At 36.5% G+C, this 18,156-nt stretch overlaps 1 protein-coding gene across 1 annotated transcript; it reads right to left on the bottom strand.

The window, feature by feature from the left end:
• Nucleotides 1-5,787: 5,787 nt before the first annotated feature.
• Nucleotides 5,788-17,876, bottom strand: APELA (apelin receptor early endogenous ligand). Its single transcript, XM_037140515.2, has 3 exons — nucleotides 17,646-17,876; nucleotides 16,234-16,323; nucleotides 5,788-6,829 (listed from the first exon to the last, which is right to left on the bottom strand). Exons 1-2 carry the CDS (start codon nucleotides 17,719-17,721, stop codon nucleotides 16,235-16,237), a joined length of 165 nt encoding a protein of 54 aa, XP_036996410.1. The 5' UTR covers nucleotides 17,722-17,876; the 3' UTR covers nucleotides 5,788-6,829; nucleotide 16,234.
• Between the last annotated feature and the right edge of the window lie 280 nt (nucleotides 17,877-18,156).

Here is an 18,156-nt window from a genome sequence, read left to right on the forward strand (position 1 = left end):
TTCGTTTGTAAAAAAAAAAAAGCAACAGTTAGGAAACACAATAAAGCAAAGCGTGCCGGTAATAAAATTTGAAATTTTAATGGATCACTGACTGCAATTCAGAAAACAGATCTCTTGGTGCCTTTAAAAAATCCAAGAAGTAGTGGTGCATGCGTAGAGCAGTTAAATAGAGATACCTCAACAGACACTGTTAAAGTTATATGTCTAAACCTTTTGAATTGCTGGTGGCAGCAACTTCCTCTTTTCATTGATTCTTTTACTGTGGGGTGAGTGTATGGTTTTAATTTAAATACTTTAAGATACAAAATATGAGTCCTTCCTATCATGGTTTATGACATAAAAAGTTACTTAAGACAGGAGCTCCTTTGTTATGAAGCTGGCCTTGCTTTTAGGCTATAGCATAATTCAACAGGATGGAGCCCGCCTACCTGCTGGATGCTAATTGCACTAATGAGTTGATTGTTATACATTGGATTCTTCCTCTGGACCCACGGAGTTTTAAGAATTGTTACTTTCTTTTCTACAAGACTAGTTCAGAAGCAATCTCATTTTCACCCTACTCCTTGTATAAGAACTGAAACTTTTAATTTTTCAGGAATTTAGTTGCTTAGTCAAGGAATATATTTCATGCCTGTTACTGTCTGAGATGTTATGTAGTCTTAGTCTCTACTCCCTGGTTTTGGCAGTTGCTACTCTTTCCCTGTCTTTCATGCTTACATGTCAAAGTCTGCAAGGACATCTGACAAACTTTTAAAATGTAGCATGAAACATGTATATGGATGTGCATCTGTAGGCATACCCAGTCTATGTCCTGCTGCATATATAGAGGAAGCTTAAGAGCAGTGGTTAAAGATTCCTGGCTTTGGAGTCAGGCTCCTGGGAGTTCAAATCCAAGGTCTACCCTTTTTGTGTGACCTCTGGCAGGTTATCTTTTTGTGCCTGTTTTCTCATCTACAAAAAAACGGGGTGGGGGCAATAACAGTACAATTGCCTCTTAAGAGTTGTACTAAATGACTTTTCATATGTTAAACACCTGGAAGAGTGTCTGGCATGGTAAATGCAATATAAAAAAAATGACAGGCACTGTGTATATTTGTGTATGTGTATATGAACACACACTTTCTATAAATTCATTTAATGTCTGTTTCAGAGCAGAAGGGAGATTTAGAGGGAACAGGTGTGTCACATTGTTTTATATCACTTGTAAAAGTTTTTTGTTTCAGTCTCTTTTGATGTTATGTTGTGTATTGGTTTATGTGATTTTAAAACTGCTTTCTTATGACTTACATGAAGTTGTTTTAATCCACTTGTTTATGACAAAGAAAAAAGTCACTTTGATAGAGGAATGCAGTAAGTTGTGCCAGAATGTCATAATTCTACATCTTAATCATTGATAAGCTGGGCTGCTGAGGGGCCCTGCTGGGGGCTTATCAATAAGAACACAGGGAGAAAGAAGCCTGTGTGGCAAGGGGACATTTAGAGTATAAATACTGAGTTTGTGGGGACTATTTGAGTTTTAGTTTGGGTAGGGCAACTGTTCCCCAACCTAGAAACTTTCTGAAGATCTTTGGGGCCTTTGCTCCCGGCCTGGGGAGATACTCCTCAAAAACATTGTTGATAAACCCACATTGGCCTGGTGAGTGATCAGACTACCTATGGGCACTGGCATCTTTGACCCTATCAACCTGCTCTAGCAATAGGGATCTTTTACTTTAGTGCTGGCAGCTGGCCAACCACCAACCCTTTGGTTTGGTTGGTGGTTGCTGACTCTCCAAGTGCCTTAGCCTTGTATAAAATATGCACCTCATATGAAATTTAGACTTCATTCCTTCACGTCGCCTTGCCTGGAAAAACTGTAATTAATCTGTTATTTGTTTGGACTGTTATTTGTCTATTTAGTTTTATTAAGAGATATTATCCTGGAGGCTATTGACTTGTGAAATTATGACTCCCACATCAAACCTGTGCTAAATTAGTTGCTGGCAAAGATAAAAAATAGTTTCTGGAGCATAATTTTGCTACCTCTCCAAAACAAAACAAAACAAAACAAAACAAACAAATTATTATAATTGTTTGAAATATTCTGCTTCGTACATATGATAAACAAAAAGTAATTTTACTTCGTACAAGTACTGTTTTTCTCTTTAAAAATAGTTAAAGCAAACAATAATTTCTAGGTTTCCTTGAGAGGAGAAGGAAGGTTGGAAGGGATGAACCCTAACTTTGTTCCGTGGAGTCACACACAAAGACCGAACAGGTCTCTGGCCAAGAGAGCTCAAGTGGTGATGCTACACCGACCTGCTTCTAGAAGGGGCCTGAAACTATAAAGTTTTTTCCTGTTTTTCAGGTGCAGGTCAGAAAACATTTTTTTAATCCCATTGCAAAATATCTGGCTTTAGTAAATAACTTAAAACTCCTAATTTAATAGTCCTTCTGGTTAAGAGCACATTTTGGAAGGCACGTGGAGTTGTATCCCAAATATATCAGTTTACTAGCTGTGTGATTGCAGATTACTCTTACTTTCTAAGTCCCTGTTTCTTCATCTAAAAAGGGGCAAAGTGATACTTAATCCCACAGAATTATTGGGGAACTGCTTTGCAAAGGCCAAGGCCCTTCTTTTCTAACAAGTGCCTTTTTTTTTTACATTAAGCAAGCACCTGAATAATTGAAAAAGAGACCTGAATAATTTAAAAAGAGAGGGTCAGATACTTTAAAAACATAACTCCAAAAATTATAATATGGACAATATCATCCACAATCTCATCATAGGGAAGAGTATCTTAACAGAAAACATCATTTTTTGGTCAAATTTCAATTTTAGAACTTTTTTCTTTCATTTTTCAAAGCTAATTTATTTTTTAAAGATTTTATTTATTTAGTGTTAGAGCGAGGGGAAGGGAGGGAGATAGAGAGAGACAGTGATTAGCTGCCTCTAACAGCCCCCAGCTGTGGACCTGGCCTGTAACTCAGTCATGTGCCCTGACCAGGAATTGAACTAGCAACCTTTACTTTTGTGGGATGATGCCCAACCCTCTGAGCCATGCTGGTCAAGGCTCAAAGCTAATATTATAAAAAGTTTACCAAATGCTGAAGAATTGGAAATATTTTTGTTTTGGCTTAATTGTAGTATTTGCACTTTTTATGACTTATATGGCTTAGTTTCTAAGAGGCATAGTTAGTTAAGCGTTAACACTATTTGAGTTATAAAACACATTGTCTAGGACTCACTGGAGGAGAAAAAAGAAGTGTGGAAACTGACATACTAACACATTCTACCGGGTAATGTTACATTAAAAAAAAAACAACCCGAGAAATGGCTGCAAACCAAAATATTCCTTTACTATTTTCTATTAGTTAAAAACTTAGAATAATATTATATTATAGTCACTTACCTAGCAAGTGCTGAAAAACAGTTGATATAAGGTATGAGTGTTGTGATAATATTTCAAGTATAGTCAGGAGATATTCTAAGTAGTTCTTAAGTATACAAGCAGATTATTCTAAGTAGTTCTTAAGTATACAAGCAGATGTTAAACTTCCAGATGAAATTGACAGGACTTTCCTGTGGAACAGCTGGCAGGGGCAGGAACCTTTACCAACCTCACTACTTCTCTTACCGAGACTCTTTGGAATCCAATTATATGATTTTATAGTAAGACATGAATTCAGATGAAAAAGCCAGGGCTAGAATTCAGTGTTCTTTCTACAAACACTGGCCGGGTGGAAGCCAAGTATGGAAAACATCATACAGATTTAGGGTTTAGGGAGTGAGGTCATTTTTGGAAGTGAGAAGGGAGGAATCAAAGGGCTAGAACTCAAGCTTCAATATGCTTAAAATAAGGCTCTTTTTACTGACAGGATTAGGATTACTAATCTTTTCCTTTTGCCTCAGGCACTAATATGGCTCAACTGAGCCTGTCTTTTTAAAAAAATGGTTTTAGAGAGACAAAGGAACACAGAGAAAAATTCATTGGTTGATATTTGTATGTGCTCTGACTAGGAATTGAACCTTCAACCTTGGAGTATCAATCAGGATGATGTTCTAACCAGCTGAGTTATCCGGCCAGGCTGATCTTGTCCTTTTCCTAATAGTTTAGTATTTTGTTCATCATACTTCTTTTTAGTATTAAGTTTTATTTGTTTTAAAAAATGGTATAAAAATATTACTGATGTTGATTACTAAGGCTTTTGGCACACCCTTAAATTTGGTAACTTCATTCTGCCCCTGCAAAGGAGTAAAAATGATGTAAGAATGGGACCAAAGACTGATTTCAGAGTTTGGAAAGGAATGAGCCAAGAAAGAAGGGATCAACATTTACCATTGTTCTTTGATCTACAATCCATCTGTTCTACTTCACTGACCCACTCCAGATCCCCAAGTTGGGGTGGCATCATTATTTCTGATCCCCCTAACCATCTTGGTTATACTGTGTAAAATCTCTTCTGTATTCTGAAAATATTAGAAATTACAAAGCACCTTTACTAGAAAAATAAGGAGACAAACACTAAATCATAGACATAGTTAAGTTGTAAGTACAAATATTTAACATTCCTCTGGTCTGCTGCTCTATCTCGCAGTGAATATGGTTCCATTGTCATGGTCTTGTCCTGGTTCACCACTTTCAGCATACAAGCCACTGGTTGTTGAGTTTTTATAGATTTTGAGAAACTTTTCCTTTACACTGATAATCTAGAATGAAGTAAAAGATCTGCTGTAGCAGGGCATACAAGGAGAGAGAGCAAGGAGATTCAGGCTGAACTGCTTCAATTAAAAGGAACAAACCATGCAATAGAGACAAGTGTTAGGGAAATTTCTGTTATACTACACTCAGTACTCTGAGTATTTCTTATAAAAACTGGGGACAGCTAGATACTCAAATCCCTGAGTGTTTTATTGAACAATTATTCAAGTGGTATGGGCAGAAATGTATAACCGTTCAATTACTTTACAATGGTATGGCTGGATTTTAACATTCTGCAAATGTGAGAATCTGTACTTGAAAAAGTAGACTTGTATTCATTGAGATGTATCTGAACTATATATTGTTTCTCTTTTCTTTTGTACAAGATATATAAACATAACAGGTATGTGCTTTAAACATAAGTGATAATAGCTGATGTTTCTATTGAAATGCACTTGTGTAAAAGAATTATAATTTATGCAGAAAATCATTTAGAACTCCCTAATATCCAATGGAAATAATGAAGTAACACATTTTATAAAACATCTTGTTTGAATGTAAATTTAATTGCAGTGCTTTACGTAAAGCGCACTTTTATTTACAAGACACCACTAATGAGCTATGAATAGGAGACAAACTCCATGATGTCAGAATATATCTTTATATCTATCAAATTCTTTATATATCAATCCCAAACTTTTATTTTGCAAAATAAGGGTTAATGGTTTATGGCTTCTCCTACTCTTTCACAATGTAAAATTTTCAGTCATGGTATGAATTGGTAAATTTTATATCTGAAATTAACTTACAGTACAATAATGTAAGCTTTATGACACTAAGCTAAAGTTTTTCAATAAATACAAATTAAGAGCATATTTAACAACTTGGGAGCACCTAATTATCAATACAATTTAGATTTAGACAGGATAGTTTTCTTCTTGGGTAATCCTTAAATTCCTCCTGACTTTTTAAACAAGTCTTACCACTGCAGGTTCAATAGCACCTAGACAGAGCCTAGCAGAATGATGAACACTCATATATTAGATAGAGCTCTTGACCAGCTTAAGGTTTCATTGACATAACACAACACACACACTCTCCCCAAAACATAAAGTTTATTTAGAAAGTTACAGAGGTAGTAGAAGTGAGCCAGCTGGGCTGTGTAGGCTCAGGAAACAAGTTAGAGGCAAAAGGATCCTTGGAGCTTCAGAGAGAAAAAGGCAAAAGTAATGAATGGGGTGGGGGTGGGGGGTGGCAAGTGGCGGGAAGGACAAGAGGGGGAAGGGAAAGGTGCTCCTGAGAGTGCTCAGGAAAGAAAGGAGAAGGCACAGGCATTCTCCCAAGATAGACAGTGACGGCATAACTGTATTTTAAACGTCACCTTTATGCGGGCCTTTCTAAGAAACTGCACTGAATCAAGGACGTGAAACAACTTCAAAGAAACTCAAACGTTGGTTTCTTGTAATTACATGATGAGAAAAAGATTCAGAGATGAACATTTGTTTTAAAATAAAATGAGCTACAATTAGTATTTCAAACTTTTTTTACAACTTTAAATGAATATTATTCAAAATAAAAATACTTTTATAAACATTAAAGCCTATAATATAAAATTGGTAGCAATTAATAACCTCTTTCTTAGTCTTTCTATACAAATAATTGATGAACCAATTATTTTCTCTCAATTCTGCAAAGCCAAATAGTCATTAAAATTGATTCCAGATATAGCATTTTTTAAAATAACTACTCAAACATACATAAATTTATTTTAATATTTTAAAGAATTTTAGGAATATGAAAGGAAAACATTTAATTTTTGTACTTTTCACTATTATAGTCTTAAGACCTTACTAAGTATTTTTCTTTTCAATCCACATAAGAATTATAATGTACAGAAAAGATGAGATATTTGTTGTGCAGGTAAATAACTGTGCTTCACACTGTCATTGCTTTTGAATTTGTTATTTTCCCTTTTGAAAGAAGAGAAGAGAATCCTGTGAAACTAAGAAGACATCCCAGGTGCTTTCAAGTGATTTCTTTTCAAACAGGAACTTCTAAGCAAGCACAGTAGTTTGTGAGTGGGTGGGCATCTTTCCTTGGCTCCTCTTCTTCATCGGGCAGATGGGGTGAAGTTAGCAAGAGACGATCTATATTTGAAAGGCAAAGGAGAAAGAACATACCATTCATCAGGCCAATTTACCAATGCTTAATTTTTAAAATAGATAATGAGTTATAAAAATTTCAGAATTTCAATTGAATAAAGGACAAAAAACACATGATAATCTCAGTAGATACAGAAAAAACAGTTAACAAAACCCAACACTCTTTTTTCATGATAAAAACACTCACACACTAGGGATAGAAGGGAGCTCCTTCAACTTGATAAAGATGTCTCTACAAAGACCTATAGCTAGCACAATGGTGAAAGACAGAATGCTTTCCATCTAAGATAAGGAGTGAAACAAGGATGTCTGTTCTCACTTCTACTGAACATTGTACTATAGGTTCTAGTTAAGGCAATTAGGCAAGGAAAAGAAAAAATATATCCAGAGTAGAAAGGAAGAAAGTAGTAAACCCCTATTTGCACATAATCTATGCTTATATATAGCAAATCCTGTGGAGCCTACTAATCAATCAATGATTTCATTATGGTTACAGGATATAAGATCAATAACCAAAAGTTAACTACATACCTATACATTAGTAGTTAATAATTCAGAACTGAAAATTTTATCTATAGGCCCTGGCCAGGCAGCTCAGTTGGTTAGAGCATCATCCTGATAAGCCAAGGCTGTGGGTTTGATCCCCAGTCAGGACACATACAGGAAGCAATCAATGGATGAATAAGTAAGTGGAACAACAAATCAGTGTTTCTCCTTTTTCTTCCTCTCCATCTCTCTAAAAAATCAATTTAAAATATTTTCATTTATAGTACCAGCAAAAGAACAAAATACTTAGGAATAAATTAAACAAAAGAAATATAAAACTTTTATTCTAAAAATTATAAAATGTTGTTGAAAGAAATTAAAGTAGATATGGATAAATGGAAATACAGCCCTTGTTCACAGATTGAAAAACGTAATTGTCCACATAGTGATATTTCCCATATTGATCTACAGAGTCAACACAATACCTATCCAAATCACAGCTGGATCTTTGCAGACACTGTCAAGATGACCTTAAAATTTACATGGAAATTCAAGGGAACCAGAATAATCAAAATAATCTCAAAGAACTACAAAGTTTGAGGATTTACAGTCTTAGTTGGAAACTTGCTATAACGCTGCAGTTATCAAGACATTAAGAGTATTGGCACAAGGATTGACATATGGATCAATACAATAGAACTGAGAGTCCAGAAACAACCCCTCACATTTATGTCGATTGATTTTCAACAATAGTGCCAACATGATTCAATAGGGGAGAGAATAACATTTTCAACAAATGATGCTACATATTTAAACTGAGTACGTGCAAAAGAAGTTGGACCTCTATTTCACACCATGTACAAAATTTAACTCAATATGGATCATAAATATAAGTGATAAAGCTCTTAGAGAAAAACCTAGGTGTAAATATAAGTATAGAGTTGAAAGTTCTAACAGTTTCAATATAAGTGTAATGTAAAACCTAAAAAAGTACAAAGTTCTCCCCACCCCCGAAATTACTGGGGCCAGTGTAATGAGAGAAGTTGTATGTGGTGTACACACACCCACCAAATGAAGTGACAAGTGCTCAGAGTCTTGATTGAGTAGGAATAAACTAGGTAAAGATAAGAAAGAACAGCCTAGATTCTGGGCTGAGAAAATAATGTGTGAAAGTCCTGCAAAGGAACAGGATGCCTTTGATAAACTCTTATAGCCACAGTGAGTCAGATAGGGCTGGAGAGAAGTGCTTGACTGTGCAATTTTATAATAACATTAAGAATTTTATTTTAATCCTAAGTGTAATGAGAAACCACTAAAGGGCCTTAAGTAGGATGAAGCTACAATATAAAGAATGGATAAAAGAGAAGCAAAAGTGGATGTGAGGAGGTTAGTGCAATGTAGACAGTAGTTAAGTTTGGGTGCTGTGAACTAGAGAGGAAATAAGTTTGGATCTGGGGGACAGAATATACAAATGGACAATGGCCAGACCATAGATGAAAATAAAACCCTGACCCACAAACTCTAACTGGCTCAGGAAACCAAATTGTAACCTCTGCAGCAATTGGTTTCAAATGATCAGGATCTGATCAGTAATGGCCAGCTTTCCTAATCCTTGCTCCTCCTTTCACCTGAAGTGGGGAATGGGTTCCTGGAGGAATGGTCATGGCTTCCATGGCACCAAGAGACAAGAAGAGGATAGGAGTGGGCAGGATAAGAGGTGGCTTAGATGAGATTCTAGTTTGGTACTGGGAAGTTGAGGTACAAACCACCTGATGATTTTTTTCTCTCTTTGATATAAGATACAAGTTCATCTGCTGGAAATGAAAAGAAAGGTCTAAAATTTGAGGCGAGTCAAAAAGTTAGAAAGAGTTACTATGGAATACATGGAGCAAGTTGCCTATAGGAACGTAGTAGGTTTGCTGGGCACTGTGAAGAACTGAAATTATAGATAAGAATTTAAAAGTGGCTCCAGCCCTGGCTGGATAGCTCATTTGGTTTGAATGTCATCCCCATATGCCAAGCTTGTGGGTTCAGTCTCTGGTTAGGGTACATACATACAAGAAGCAATCAATGAAAGCATAAATAAGTGGAACAGCAAATCTGTGTTTCTCCCCACCCCTCCCTCTTTGTCTCTCTCAAAAATCAATAGATTCAGTGGATACAGAAAAAGGTGGTCAATATTCTGCAAGGCCCGACTGTAGTGGCAATGGCTGACCAAGCTCTCAGTGCGACTATGGGTGTGCATGGCTGAGACCTAGAAGAATATCGTGGGAAAGCTTGTGTATTCTACCTATTTTTCTTCTCTAATAAAAGTTTTACAAAGCAGCTGATATGTGGTTTGTATTATTATTTTATTTATATTTTTAAATATTCTATCAAGGATTTTAATTATAAATTAGCAATGTTCTGAGGAATTGTAGATACACTGACACAAATATAAATGTTTCTGGTGATAATTACTTCTAATTTTATTATGATCAAGAAGTTTACAATTCATCTATATATATTGATATTGATAGTGTTGGAAGAATTGTGGCATTCAGTAATATGTACTACTATTAAAAAATACATTAAAGTATTAAATATGTTGACATTGTTAATTAGCAATGATTTTGTTTTTCAAGTCACCCACAAAACTATAAATATTTTCCTGCTATTATCTAAGAATAATATATTTTTCAAATGTGTTAAAGTTAACTTCATATCCCTAGGTCACTAATTGAATATATAATTGAGAATAAACTGAAGACAAAAGATTTATGCTAAAAAAATTTTAGACTTCTGAACATGATAGAGAGCTACTATTTAAGTAAATATTTAAGTAAATATTTGCAGAAAGAATTATTCAGACTTTGTAAATGAAGATCAGTTTCCAAAGTGAAGAAACTCTGAAGTTGGGCTTTAGTTCATCATATACACATTTAGTTCATTGTATACATCAGTACATATGGGGGAATATACATTTAAATCATATAACTATATTTTGTATATTTATGTATTCAATATATAATATATAATTATCATTAAGGCATCATGACCTTTATAGAAAAGTTCCACTTCTTCAGTAAGTTAGAGACATTAGGGATTTTCTGAGCATGGTCCTTGGACACTGGGCTATGACTGAGAAAACAGTAGTTTTTTATATTTAATTTTAAGCAGGACATCTTGCAGATATTATAGTCCATGAAGGAATCCTTTATACTTAAAGGTGCTTTCAGGGCATTCACACATTATAAAGGTATATACATGAAACTTTAGGGGCCCTATCTTGTTTTCAAGGCACTCACATGCAAATATGGATAAAATCTGATGAAATAAAGATGAATATGATAAATAGCTTTTAAAAATCTGCTGCTAAAAATAAAATTTAAAAACCTCTACTGATAAAAATGCTGTGATTGTTAAGAGAGTGGAAGGTTATTTTATGACAATTGGGTCAGGGTGGGCCTCATACAGAAAACGGAATTTGAGGGGAACCCTAGGGGAGGGAATGGGCTTGAACTTGATGAGGGAAGCAATCAGTTCCTGGAAGACCAAACACTTCCAGCACAGCTATAGGAAACTGAAGTTTAGTTTGGCAGTTCATGTTAGAAAATAAAGATGAAAATGTGTGATGGGATCTGTGGATGGCAAGTCTTAAAGGCTAAGATAATAAAAGTTTCATTTCACTTCTTTTAGCAACGTTTGTGGAATGCCTGCTGTATTTTGGGCTCTCTTTTTTGGCTGAAGACACAAAGGTAAATGCAGCAACCCATTGTTGAGAATTTAGGTAAGCCACTCCATGGTATTCCCGCCTCAGCATTCATTTCATTTGGCCAAGTGGCCTGCAAAGACCTTAAACTGATACTAGCCCCCTTATGCAAACACATGCTCTGGACAGCAGTCACAGAGTCGCAAGCAAATGTAAGTTCCTGATATGACTTCTCCAGCAGCCCTTGCGATCAGCAGTCTCCGGGGCCTTCCAAGGCCTTTATCTTCCTCTTAGATAAAAAAAATCCCTGTGGAGCCTACCCAAACCCACCTATTTTGGTTTCAATTTACCAATCCAGCCCTAAGGCCAGTAATGCAAAAGCGCTCCACCCACAAACTCTAATACAGGTCCCATTATCTTTCTCTCCTTCTCTGTCACTATTCTCTCTCTGTCTCCATTCTGCCTTGACCTCCCCATGTGGCCCCTACAGGCATGCCATGAATAATAAACTTCTCTATTGCAATTTATCTGTAGTCAGCTGTTGGATTAAGGCTCACCATTATGCACTCTGGGTGCTCCACTTAACAAATGTTAATTTAACAGAGTCAGAATACCCCATTCAGCCTTCTGCCTTCAGGAAATGTATAGCCTGCAGGGGGTGGAGGGGAAGAGTACAGTCAGTTCACACATTTTTACAATGCAGTGAGTCAAGTACTTTGACAGAAGTATACAATTGGTGCTGAAAAAAGTGGGCATCTAATAATACAAGTGGTAGGGACATCAAAATCAGGGAACATTTCCTAGAGAATGACTTGAGAGTAAGCAAAAAAATACAGAAAGGTCATTGCAGCAGATGTGTAGCAAGAGGTGAAGAATTAACTGACTTTAAAATAATGGTAATAATAGTGCTAGCTACTCTCTGTTGTATTTAGCATTTATTATGTGCTGGGAATGGTTATTATAAGCTTAAGTATCATTACCAGCTGCATCTTACAGGTCTGGAAGTGGAGGGAGGCTTAGACAGGGTAAGTGACTTACCAATGATCACCAGTGAGTAAGCTATGTAGCCAGAGCTTAAATCCAGAAGTCCAAAGTCTTAATTCTTATTCCCTCCATAAGGGGAAAGGGGGGAAGGGGTGATAGATAATGCCGAAGAGGTACAATTTGTAAGGTGCTGTTTATTAAACTATGGGAATTCTCACTATCCTGAAGGCTACAGGGACAGTTAAGGGTTTTGATCGTGTTGTGATACGATTGGATTTAGTTTGGAAAGACCAGATGACAGCTAAGGTGATGCTGAGAAGGCATTTGGACACCATTACAGGTCCTGAAAAGGACAGTAATTTGTCTCCAATATAGAGATGAACAGTCACAAGGGAGGATGGCGTCACTGAAACCAAGGACAATTCATTCAGTGATTTGACCTATAGCAAGATAACCGAGATGAGGGCCAAAACGTGTTCACTGGATTTGAGAAGTCACTAGGGACCCTTCCCAGTATGTATAGGGGAGCAGTGTGTTAACAATAGCCGAGAAGACAGGAAAGAGCCATCTTTTCAAGAAAATTGGCTGTATATAGAACATGGGTTGTTCACTAGAGAGCACAATAAGGTCAATAGTGCACTTTTTTTCCTTTAAATATAGAGTAGAATAGAACAGTTTTGACTGAGGAACATTCTAGGGAGAAAAGGGAGTAATTGCCGGATCAAAGTTCCTGAAGTGTAGAAAGATTAACCTTACCCAAGAGAGGAATCTGTTAGTGAAAGACTAGCAAGCGAGACTAGAAGTGTTGCAGATGTAGATGTTTGTAAGTTTGGGCAGGGTCTGATTGTGCAGCTTGGTTATCTCCATTTTCTGTGGAAAGAGGAATTAGCTCTTGCTGTGAATTAGAAAAGGAGGTGGAGAAGTTTAAGGAGCCCTGACTCGTGTGGCTTAGTTGGCTGGGCGCCATCTGACAAACTAAGGGGCCACTGGTTCCATTCCTGGTCAGGGTACATGTCTGGGTTGCAGTTTCGTCTTGGTAGGGGCACAAAGGAGACACAACCAATGGATATTTCTCTCTCATGTCGATGCTTCCCTCCCTTTTTCCCTCCATCCCTTATTTAGCTAAAGATATAGAAATAAAATCTAAAAAAAAAAAAAGAAGTTTAAGGAAACTAGAGGTCACTGAATATTTGAAATATATAGGTGAATGGGACTCAGAAGCACCAAAGAGTAAACGGAAGAGTACTTTCTGGAGAGCGCTGCTGAAGTTGGAGATGAAGTGCTGCACTAAAACGTGGCGATTCTGTGACAAAGGCAAACTTGGCTTTTGGTTTAGCCAGAAAGGCAGAATGGAGTGTGAAGGGCTAAGGCAACAGGACATTTGTGGAAAGAGTTGGGAGGTAGGGCAGAGATTTGGTCATTCTTACTTTGAAGGGTAAGAATAAGACAAAAAATAGAACTTAGGTTTTGAATGGCAAGGGTGGCATATAGAATTGTATATCTGAAAACTGTATCATTTACCTAACCAATACAATTTTTTTAAAAAGGGTGGCAAGAGAATATTAGCTGGTCTCATTTATAAAAGGCAACTTTACCAGAACTCTTTTTTTCATAGCCATTACTTCTGGTAAGTGAAAATGGGCATGAAGGTAGGAAGATTTACTTCTGACTTTACATACCTCCATACTGTTAAAAAGAAGTTACACACCATGAAAATATATTACAATTATAATGAAAAAGCTAGGGGATGTACTAGTAGGATATATAGTTATCGGGAGCACACATTTATATGTAAAAGCATTGATGTAGTAAGATTCACTGTTGGAAGAGAGAAATCGTTACAGTCTAAAGGCCCCTACCCCATTTTCCACTCTGGAGCCCTCACATGGACCTGCGAGCTTAGAATCCCCCGACAGCCCTTCTCCTGCTTCCCTCTACTCCAGCTCACTTAGCACTGAATGTAATGCCAAAATACTTCAGTGAGAAAAAAGAGATCAAGAACAGGAATTGCATGCAGCCTAAGTTTTCTATAGGATTAAGTCAATTTCTACTTAACTGTTAGGGAGTTTTACTGAGGATCACTGAAGAGGACTCTAGAAGCTGAAAACATTGATGTTCAAGGTGATAGAACATTGCTGTGAAGTGAGTTAAAAGTCTAAGCCACTCTAAAGGGTTAATCTGGAAAAATTCCAAAGTTAACTTTTTACCCTTCCTATCCTTTTACAGTTTTACTTGACTCTAACTGAATCAAGTAAGCAGAAGTCATTTTATCTAAAGCATGCAGGAAAACAGAGGGGAATAAATGAAGGGGAGGTTCTGCCTCAGAGTTCCACTACCTAGGTCTATGGGGCCGGCATGCAGTTATCAAGCTGACAGGAAGTTTTGTGGCCAGGCATATAAAATATGTGCAAATTTCAGGCCAGTGAGAATTATGCTATCAAATTTGAAGGAAGCACTTGCTATTCTAGCACTGGTTCAGCGAGATCTTAGAACATTATCTAATGTGTTATCTTGCCTTGGTTCTTTTGCCATCTCCAGATTCCAAAATAAGGTTTTTATACACTCTTCAAAGAAGCGTGGCTAGGATGTAGAGCTAGTCCAAAGACTGACAAAATGAATGCTGTAAGCTGAGCAGTTCTTTAACAGGTTCCGCCTAATTTTGTGCAGGATTCTTTTTATTAAATGGTCTATATAGCCTTCACTTAAATTTTCCTTTGGTTTGCAAATTTGGTTTATAGGTCAAAACTTTTCCTTAACTTTGCAGATTCAAATTTCCTAACTTTATCTTGTTTGCATGCAACACTAGCTTTTATGGCAGGTGGTTTGTGGAGAAAGCCAGTAAAGCCTGAGGCTCACTGAGGGCTTTTATTTAGTTATGTAAGGTATCTCGCTCTGTGTATGCAGGAATTCCCTTGCTATTGTGAAATGCCTCCTCTCCTCTTTGTTATTTGTGGAGGAGTGCTGGGAAAATCCTGAACTTCTTCCTCCTCCTCAGCACAGATTTTACCATTATTTATTTCTATGTGAGACTAAAATGCATGATCAACACACAGCAAAGGACTTTTTAAAGACATATAAAATCCTTTTAAAGCATAGTTGAGCCTCTACTAATTCTCTTCTCAAGAACTTCTTATTGCATCTTTCTGGATTCTTTCACCAAATTTATTTTTCATATGTTGATAGCAAAGAGTAATTTGTTACAGGTATTGACATAGAGACTTTGGCATTTTTGTCTCAGTCCTCGTGAAAAGTGCTTGGTACTGAAAGCTTATTATCGAATTGCTCTTCCCTCTTTTAATGTCCTATGCAGGGCTTTCACTGGGTTTGAAAGCACATATTAAATAGGTATAGCAACCATTCTTTCCTCTGAATGAATAGTGCCATAAAAGCTACAGTTCATAGGCCAGCTGAATAAGCCAATTCAGCAATTGTCTGTGTATATTTACCAGCCCAGGAATATTTCTATGGCTTTTTTTTAAAGGAAGATACATTTTATGACTTAACAGCTTAAAGTAATTAAATGGAATGCCAAGTTAATTACTTATTTCATGCAAAGTAACTTCAACTTGGGCAGTGTTTGAAGCTAATTGATTTAGACAGTATTACTGCTTCATGGTGATGTAAAATCATTGGTCTTTTAATTTTTTTTCCAACAAAAAAGTGGAGGAGGAGCAAAATTCCACTCAGAATTTGTTCTTAAAGATGCAACCATCAAGAATTCCATGGGTGAGGCTGTAAAAATGCTATGCCATTAAAATTAAGTTGATTTTATATATTAGAAGAAATAGTACCAGGAAAAAGAAACTATATTAAGGCTATCACATCATTCATACAGTGTAGTTGGGCATACATATCCAAACGCTTCCAATAGGGAGCGATTCAGTGTTTTTCGAAACACATATTTAAAGGTACTTTCTTAATTATATTCTCCTGGTGCCTGATTTTTAATTATAATTGTCAAACACACAAAATAGTATTAATCCCCATATAACTATTACTCAGATTCAACAATTATCAAGATTTTCCTACATTTTTTTCATCTACCCCATTAAACTATTTTAATCATCATGTCATTTCACTGTTTCATCTGTTAGCACGCATGTCTTAAACTGACATTACCATAAAGCCATTGTTGCATGTTGCAAAATTGGAACAGACATTCTTTGGTAAGTCTATCGGATATGGACCTCTGCCTACATGTAGGAAAGCGATTTTCCATCAGAAATACCTCAGGGGAAGGGCACTCGTGAATGGAGAGGAATGCATCTCCTCTGGTGGCAGCTGAGTCTATGTAGTTTCCTTCTCGTGGCCAAATTAGCTGAGGGGAAAAGAGAGAAATATTAGGAGCATTTTTATCAGAAAACGAACTGTTTTTTCAGTCTGGGGGATGCCAGGGAAGATTTAGGATTTTTTACATAAAAAATTAACGTGATGTAGAAATACAAGGTTTATTCCCAACAGTTCACCTTAATAGAAGGATCTAATAGTAATATCCCCCTCTTTCTACATTTCTTCGTCCTAAATGCTCCTGGAGCTTTTATTTTATGTCGTGAATTAATCAGAAATATTTTACAAGAACATTGTCCAAGATGTTCCATATTTCACAAAAGGGGAAATGGTTTGAGGAGCAATGGATGTAAACAGTGAAAAGGAACGCTTTCCAAGTCGCTAGTTGGGGACTTTTTTCTTATTTATGTAAAAGGACACACCAAGGGACTCTATTCGAAATAATAACCTCAGTGATCAAACTTCCGATTAACTAAAGGGCAGACTAAATTTTTAACCACTGATGTACCATTTTCTGTTCTAAATGGAGAATTATATTATTAAGTGAACAATATAACACATTCGAATATAAATATAATCACCCTTCCATTTAAATTTGGGTATGCATTTTCCTGAGTCAGAAAATTTTCTGTTTTGTTTTCACTTGCAAGTGCTTAGAAATCTTAGATATTTGGTCTTGAAGTAAAAGCACTTTAGAATAACTGTTTACTAAATTCCTGTTGGATAAGGACAATACAACTGATACCAGCTTTAAAGAATATGCCAAGTAAATGAATATTTATCTTAACCATACATACTTTTGGCAATTTTGGCTTTATAAACACAATACTAAAATTGTACTTTTCTTTTTAAGTGACACATCTAATTATGTGTAACTGGAAATAATGCTATTGACCAAGTCTAAGAATTCATCTACAGTTTGATACATTATGAATTTTATATGTTGTTAGTTAAGTCAACATTGCCTCATTTTAGCTGGCTACGTGCTCTTTTAATAAATTGCTTTGAATTTTGCATTTATACCGAAAAATCTTTGTTTTGTTTACCTCCGTAATGAATGGACTAATCATTTTCATTCCTTTAACATATCTACAATAGCTGAAGAATCAATATTTTAAAAAATTAGAAAAATAGTAGTAAAGTATTTACCATCGTTTTAATATCCATTTATTTAAAAACCAGCGAAATAATAGACCTAACAGGTTAAATAGCGTACCTCTGCAGTCCCGCACACCCCCGGCGCCTCCACGCACACCGAAGTGATTTTCGACAGAAGCACAACTGTGCTCAGAGAAACACTGAGACAAACAGGCGCAAAAACAAGTGACTTGCGACAAATAATGTCAGTCTTACCTGGTCTTTGTCCATTGATAAGAAGAAGACTCATCATAAAAACTAAAAATACAAAAAAGAATTGTTGAAATCTCATTTTTCTGCCACACTGTAAAGGAACAGTAGCTCCCAAAGGGAATCAAACTTCTTTGAACAGCCTGTGCAGTGTCTGTGAGGCTCTTCTCACATTCTAATGACAAACCTCAGAGCACTGCCAGCTGCCGTTTCCAGAGGGTTAATGATCACATCAGACAAGGTTACTGGTGTGTTGTGCTGCGGTCAGAGCCTCCCTCAGCCCCAAACCCCGCCTCCGCTCCCCTCCTCCTTCCCCTCTGTCACTCCCCTTCATTTCCATAAGCAAATATTGGTGAAATAAACCATTCAAGTGTGCAGTAACTTCAGTAGAAGTCTGCTCTGGAAGCTTTTAGGAGAGACTGGCCTAATTCAATCTGGATTTGGAGAAATATGTAAAACGAGGCATGGCTTTGCCTCCTCCCCTCACCATTTGCATCTGTTTAAACTTTGGATTGCC

Source organism: Artibeus jamaicensis, unplaced genomic scaffold (genome assembly GCF_021234435.1).
Source record: "Artibeus jamaicensis isolate MK-2021 breed Jamaican fruit bat unplaced genomic scaffold, CSHL_Jam_final scaffold_537, whole genome shotgun sequence".
Lineage (NCBI taxonomy): Eukaryota > Metazoa > Chordata > Mammalia > Chiroptera > Phyllostomidae > Artibeus > Artibeus jamaicensis.